Source organism: Plecotus auritus, assembly GCF_963455305.1.
Source record: "Plecotus auritus genome assembly, chromosome: 6".
NCBI classification, from domain to species: domain Eukaryota; kingdom Metazoa; phylum Chordata; class Mammalia; order Chiroptera; family Vespertilionidae; genus Plecotus; species Plecotus auritus.
In genome coordinates this window covers 93,543,682-93,549,681 of record NC_137773.1, presented here as the reverse complement: position 1 = coordinate 93,549,681, position 6,000 = coordinate 93,543,682, and the positions used below count along the sequence as shown (strand labels likewise).

The 6,000-nt window shown below is 55.1% G+C and overlaps 1 protein-coding gene across 3 annotated transcripts in view; it reads right to left on the bottom strand.

The window, feature by feature from the left end:
* Positions 1-3,458: 3,458 nt before the first annotated feature.
* CACNA1A (calcium voltage-gated channel subunit alpha1 A) overlaps positions 3,459-6,000 on the bottom strand; it is a 309,019-nt gene continuing 306,477 nt past the window's right edge. For all 3 annotated transcript variants that reach the window (XM_080671827.1, XM_080671829.1, XM_080671828.1), the window contains 2 exons: positions 5,713-5,960; positions 3,459-4,964 (listed from right to left, as the gene is read on the bottom strand). In XM_080671827.1, the coding sequence (XP_080527953.1) occupies positions 4,284-4,964; positions 5,713-5,960 (929 nt within the window). In that variant the 3' untranslated portion in view covers positions 3,459-4,283. The remainder of the gene's footprint in view (positions 4,965-5,712; positions 5,961-6,000) is intronic.

The following is a 6,000-nucleotide window of genomic DNA, read 5'->3' as shown; positions in this document are numbered from 1 at the left end:
AGAGCTAATGTAAGTCCTTTCAGAGCAGCTTACATTTTCTTCCCCCAACTTGATGTATAAAAATGCTTGCAAAACTCCTACCCAGCCATGCCACCGCCGGTGAGTTAGACTCTATGCCCCAGGACCAGTCATTTTTTTGTGCGTGTACTAGCAATGGCCTAATAAACTCATTCTTTTTAATTTTTTAAAAAATTTTTATTGACATGAGAGAGGAAGAGAGAGGGAGAGAAACATCAATGATGAGAGAGAATTCTTGATCATCTGTCTCCTGCACGCGCCCCGCCCCCCCCCCCCCACACACCAATCCAGCCCACAACTCGAGGATGTGCCCTGACCAGGATAAGAACTGTGACCTCCTGGTTTATAGGTCGATGCTCAAACACTGAGCCACACGGGCCGGGCAGGAAGGCACTTTGGATGTTACTGGTTTGTTATAAAGAATTCAAATTGAACTGCCAGAGGAAGGGGTCCGGAGAGCCAGAGCTCCTGTCCCCGTGAAGTTGGGATGTCCCACTTGGGAAGCTCTCCTTACATCTTTGTTCCTATCACCCAATCTCTATCCCCCCTATTGTTCCCAGAGGTTGGAGTGGCCAGAAAGTTCCCACCCTCTAACCACGTGGTCTTTCTGGAGACCAGCCCCCATCCTAAAGCAACCTAGGGAACCCCACCCTAAGTTACCTCATTAGCATAAACACAGCTGTACCCTAAAGGGGTTCCTTATGAATAACATAAGATACCAAGGGTTTTAGGAGCTCTGTGCCAGGAACTGGGGACAAAGACCAAGTATATTATTAAACTACAGGGACCTTATTTGGAAATAGGGTCTTTGCAGATGTAATGAAGGTAAGGATGGAAATGAGCTCATACTAGATCGAGGGGGGTCCTAAATCCAGTGAATGTGTCTTCATAAAAGACAGAAAAGGACACACAGAGACACCGGAAACAGGGCGAGTGAAGACAGAGGCCGAGACTGAAGTGAGGCAGCCACAAGCCAAGGAATGCAGCGCCACCAGAAACGGGAAGGTGGTGGTGGGGTGGGTGTATTCTCGTTCAGAGCCTTCAGTGTGGCTTTGAAACCCTGCTCACACCTTCATTTCAGACTTCTTGCCTCCTGAATTGTGAGAGAATACATTTCTGTTGTTTTAAGCCACCGAGCCTGTGGTGATTTTTTAAGGCAGTCCTAGACCAATATTACTACTATTTCATTAATTTTGTTAATCCTCACCTGAGGACACTTTCCCATTGATTTTTAGAGAGTGGAAGAGAGGGGGAGAGACGGAGAGAGAGAGACATCTATGTGAGAGTGACACATCAATTTGGTTGCACCCCCACCGGGGCCAGGGATGGAGCCTGCAACCGAGGTACATGCCTTTGACCAGAATTGAACCCGAGACTCTTCAGTCTGCAGGACAATGCTCTATCCACTGAGCCACACCGGCTGAGGATATTTCATTAATTTTGTAAAAGTTTTGTTTTTATTAAACTTAAATGTTTTGTCTCTCTAAGCACTGGTCACTGTAAGATACTGGCTTTGCTGAGCTGGTGAAGCTTTCCCGCAGTGTCCTGTCCTCATACGCCCCCTTCTGGTTGTTTCTCTAAAATCAGGACTTCACCTCAGTGCTGCCTACGTTTCAGGTAGTGGGGGAGCGCTATTTGGTGACCTAGCACAGATCCGTCTCTCCCAAGATGTCTCACCCAACCATGACCCCCAAGCCCTTTGGCAGCTGATGGGAGTCAGGGTATGCTCCCCCAAATATATCACTTTGGCGTAGGATCATTTTGAGTTGAAGGCAATTGAGAATCAACAGATGCAGGGAGTTCTCTGCCCTCCCCTTTTCTGCCTACAAGCAGCGAATACTTTTCCCTCTGAGAAGGTGACATGAATTTTCCTTTGTGGTGTCTCTGCTGTACTAGGAAGAGGAGAGGGACTGGTATAACTGGAAATGGAGAGCCAGTACTGAGCTGAGTCTGCATCAACAAACCTACTATAATCCCCTTTACATTTCTTTAGTTCCCCCCTTTATTTCCTAGTCATTTCCCCACAATTTATAGTCCCTTGATGCTCAAATCCCCTTTCCTTTGTTTCAAATGATATAGAAGTCCCTGAGTCAAAACGCTGCTTTGAATTCCACTTCTTTTCTGTAAGTATTACTAAAAATCGTGTGCCTTCTCTCCTGTTAATCTGCCATTTGTTAGTTTAATTCACGGGCCTCAGTCACTGAACCGAAGAGGGCAGATGGAAAATGTTGCCTCCCTGACACAGCAGAGGGTCCCATTTCACCGACAGGACGTTAAGACTCGGAGAAGTAGCAATTGGAGGCGGTGGGTTGCAGGGAGAGGGTAGCAGTTCCTTCAAGCCTTAAGGACCTGTCTGAAATGGAGCCTGGAACTCTTAGATATTTGTGCCCCAGAAAGGGAGCTGCCCAGGGCATTTCCCTGGCCCTCAGTCTGTTTCCCTGCCCCTTCTTCAGGTTCCCAGGCCATGTGGCTCAGGCCAGGTACTGAGATGTGAGACCAGGGTGTGAGGCAAGTCCTCCTGTGCCTCTTCATTCCCTGATCCCTCCTCCCTCCACCTGGGTCTACTGCACAACTTACACTCACTCCAGCTGAAGGTGTTGGCTGTGGAGGCCTGGGGTCCAGACTCCTGGCCCTCAGCTACAGCTTGGCCTCTGGGTCCCGGGGTGGTGTGGGGGGCTCCAACAGTGGGCCTCATTCTCTTGCAAACAGATGGCTGTAGCTTCCTGGCTCTGGAGAGAATTGCATGCATCCCTCCCACCCCACCCCTGCACCTCCAGGGGGACCTCTGACAGGGATCAGCGTTGGCCTTCGCAGACAGCTGGCCTGGAAGCCTGTGGGGGTTATGATTGGTTAAGTTGTCTGGGTAGTAAGTTAAAACCCCCTCTCTTGATTTTTTTAAAATATATTTTTATTGATGTCAGAGAGGGTGGGAGAGATAGGAACATCAATGATACGAGATTGATCGGCTGCCTGCACACCCCCTATTGGGGACTGAGCCCATAACCCAGGCATGTGCCCTTGACCAGAATCAAACCCGGGGCCCTTCAGTTCCCAGACTGACGCTCTATCCACTGAGCCAAACTGGCTAGGGCTAAAACCCTCTCTCGAATGTAAATAGTAATTGAAAAAGGAAAACAAACAAACACCGCCACCTCGCTAGTGTCTTAACGGACAGCTGGCGAGGACCTGCTTAGCATCGTTGGCCTAGGCTTTCCTGGGCCTGCTAAGGAGGCAGCTGGCATCACTGGCGCTCTGGCTACCAAGCTGGGAACCCAGTGGTGCTCCTCTGCCGAGCTCTCTGCTGGGTGTGGCACCACACCCACATGCTGGGGAGCTCCGGCTCCCCTTCTTAGTGGCTTTCAAAGCGCTTCCTTCCATGGTTCCCCACAAAACCCCGGGACACTTTGCAGAGGGTTAAAGACCACTCAGTCCATGAGCCCTTTGATTCAACTTTTTATTTTTTTTTCTTTTTGAATGTCATGCAATAATTCACAGTCCCAAGCCCACAGTTTTCAAACAAGGTAGGAAAAAGGCAAAAAGAAGCAAAGGAAATTGGTGGTGGTGGTCTTTTTTTTTCTTTTGTTATTTCAAGCAGGACCAAATGTCAGAAAAAATGCTTCTGTTCTCAATCATTAATTTTTTTGTCCTTTTTAAAATTGTTTTTTTTTTTTTTTAAATCGATTTCTGCAGGCAGTAATAGTAGGGTTTGGTATAACCAGCAAGCACTCCTGTGTGTCTGAGAACGTGTGTGGGGTCTGAGCTGTCTGGCAGAGGTCTGTGTGGGACGCTGGGTTTCGGTTTCTCTGCCACACACGGGCCACCAGCTCGCGTTCACCAGGGGAAGGAAAGGTTCAATTGAGATGATAAAACTCATCAATAGAAGCGATTTTTTTCTCCCCGTTTTTCTTTTAAAAATGTTTTTTTTTTTTTAAATTTCCATTTTCCCCAAGGTTCTCCAAAAATGGCTGAGTGAATTCGAATCCCTTGGCTGTGTGGTTTGTCTGTCCCCCCGAGGGTCCCCGTCGTGGGGGGTCGGGGCTGGGTGGGGGGGCGCCGAGGGTCTTTGTGGGACACTCTGGTGTGTCCCGGCCCTGGGGACTCCCTCCAGAGTCCGGGGGCGTCCGGCAGGTCCTCTCCCCGGCCTCCCCCGTGTGCTGGGCAGGTGGCAGCGAGGTGGCCTCGCGGCCGGGCGGCTCCTCCCCGTGGGGTGTGTGCGTGGGGTGCGTGGGGGGGCCGGGCGGGCGCGGGTGCCACCTCGCCCGGGCTTAGCACCAGTCGTCGTCGTCTGTCTCGCTGTAGGCGTCGTGCAGGCCTTTCCGGGAGCCCGGCCCCCGGGGCCTGGCCAGTCCGTGGGCCGGGTAATAGCCGTTGGGGAGCCGCCGGCCGTGCCGAGAGGGCGACGCGCCCGCCAGGCCCGCGGCCCGGGGAGTCCTGGGCGAGCACGTGTGTCGCGTGGGGGGCGGCGCGTCGTAGGGCGCATCGTAGGGCGCATCACCCCCGCCGCCGCCCGGGCCGTCCGCCTCGTCGTAGTCGGAGCCCCGGTAGTACCCGTGGTGCCGGGGGCCCGGGGACCACTCGGAGGTGTGCGCGGTAGACGCCGGCCACCGCGCCCCGCCGTGGCGACACGCCCTGGGGGACTCGCTCTGCGCCGCGCCCCGCCGCTCCGGTGCCGGCGAGCGGTGTCCCCCTTGCGGCCGCTCCCCCGCCAGGGGCTCGGATGCGGGGCCCGGGTACCTCCGCGGGCCGCCGGGGGCCGCCCGGCCCGGCCGCGCCACCAGCTGCTGCTGCTGCGGGGGCCCCGAGCCGCCAGCCTTGCGGACCACGGGGGAATAGGACACGTGTGGCCGGGGGGTGGAGGGGGTCTGGGGGAGCTGGCGGCGGCCCCGCCGCGGAGTGCTGGTACCAGATGTTGAGGGGGCTGGGCTTCCACTTACGGAACTACTGCCCTACACGAAAATTGAAACAAAGGAAATCAAAACAAAAGATACAACAAAATCAACCAGAAGGAGACAGGAGGAGACACGGGGAGGGTCAAAGGGAAACCGGAGGAGGGCGGGAGAGGGGCCGGGGGCAGGAGGGGAGGAGGAGGTGGAGGACAGGACGTTTGAATGGAAAAAAAGGAAAAAAGCAACAGCCACCGGGAGGAGGGGAGGAGAGGAAGAGGGGGGCGGGATGTGGGGGAGGAGGGGAAGGAGGGAGAGAGACAAGGAGGGCGGGGGAGTCAAAAACCAACACAACAAAGTGAAAAGAGAAATGAGAAATGGAGTTTTGTAAGTTTCGGGGTTAAAATAGCAGAAGTTTCAAAAATTACTCACAGGCGTCCAGAGGACAGAAATCATAATTGGAACAAAAACGAAAGCTGGGTTAAAGGAAAGCGCAAGGCAGCGGCAGCCAGCGCAAGGACTGGGCTGGCCAGAACGCAAACGTGATCCACAACCAAAGAGGAAGCAGCTGCAGGCAGGGGGGCGGCAGGCGGGCAGGGGCTGGGGGCAGAGTGGGGGGCCACAGTGGCGGGAGGCGATGTCCACCCTCCCCCAGGCTCCCCTTGGCTTGGGAAGGAGCCCAATGGTGGGCAGGGTCAGAGGTCACAGTGGGGAGTGAGGACCCTGCCCAGAGTGGCTGTGGGGTGTGGGGACCACCCTCCTCTCCTGGTCCCCCATGGCTCGGTCTGGGGGCAACTCCTGCCACACCCACCTGCCGGTGTGCCATGTGCTCGGGGCCCTCACTAGGTGACCGGGACCAGCGCTGGTCCCGGGCTCGGGCCCGGTGGTCAGGCCGCTCCTGGGTATAGCGCTCCTTGTCGGGGGGCGGGGGGTGGTGGTGGTGGTGGTGGTGATGGTGCTGCCGGTGCTTCCGGTCCTTGGGCCTGCCGCGCTCCTGGTCCCGCTCCTTTGATGGCAGGTCCCCCGACTGGGTGGTCATGCTCAGGTCTGTCCCCAAGCCTGGGCCGGGCAGGGGTCAGACAGACAGCAGGCCATGAGG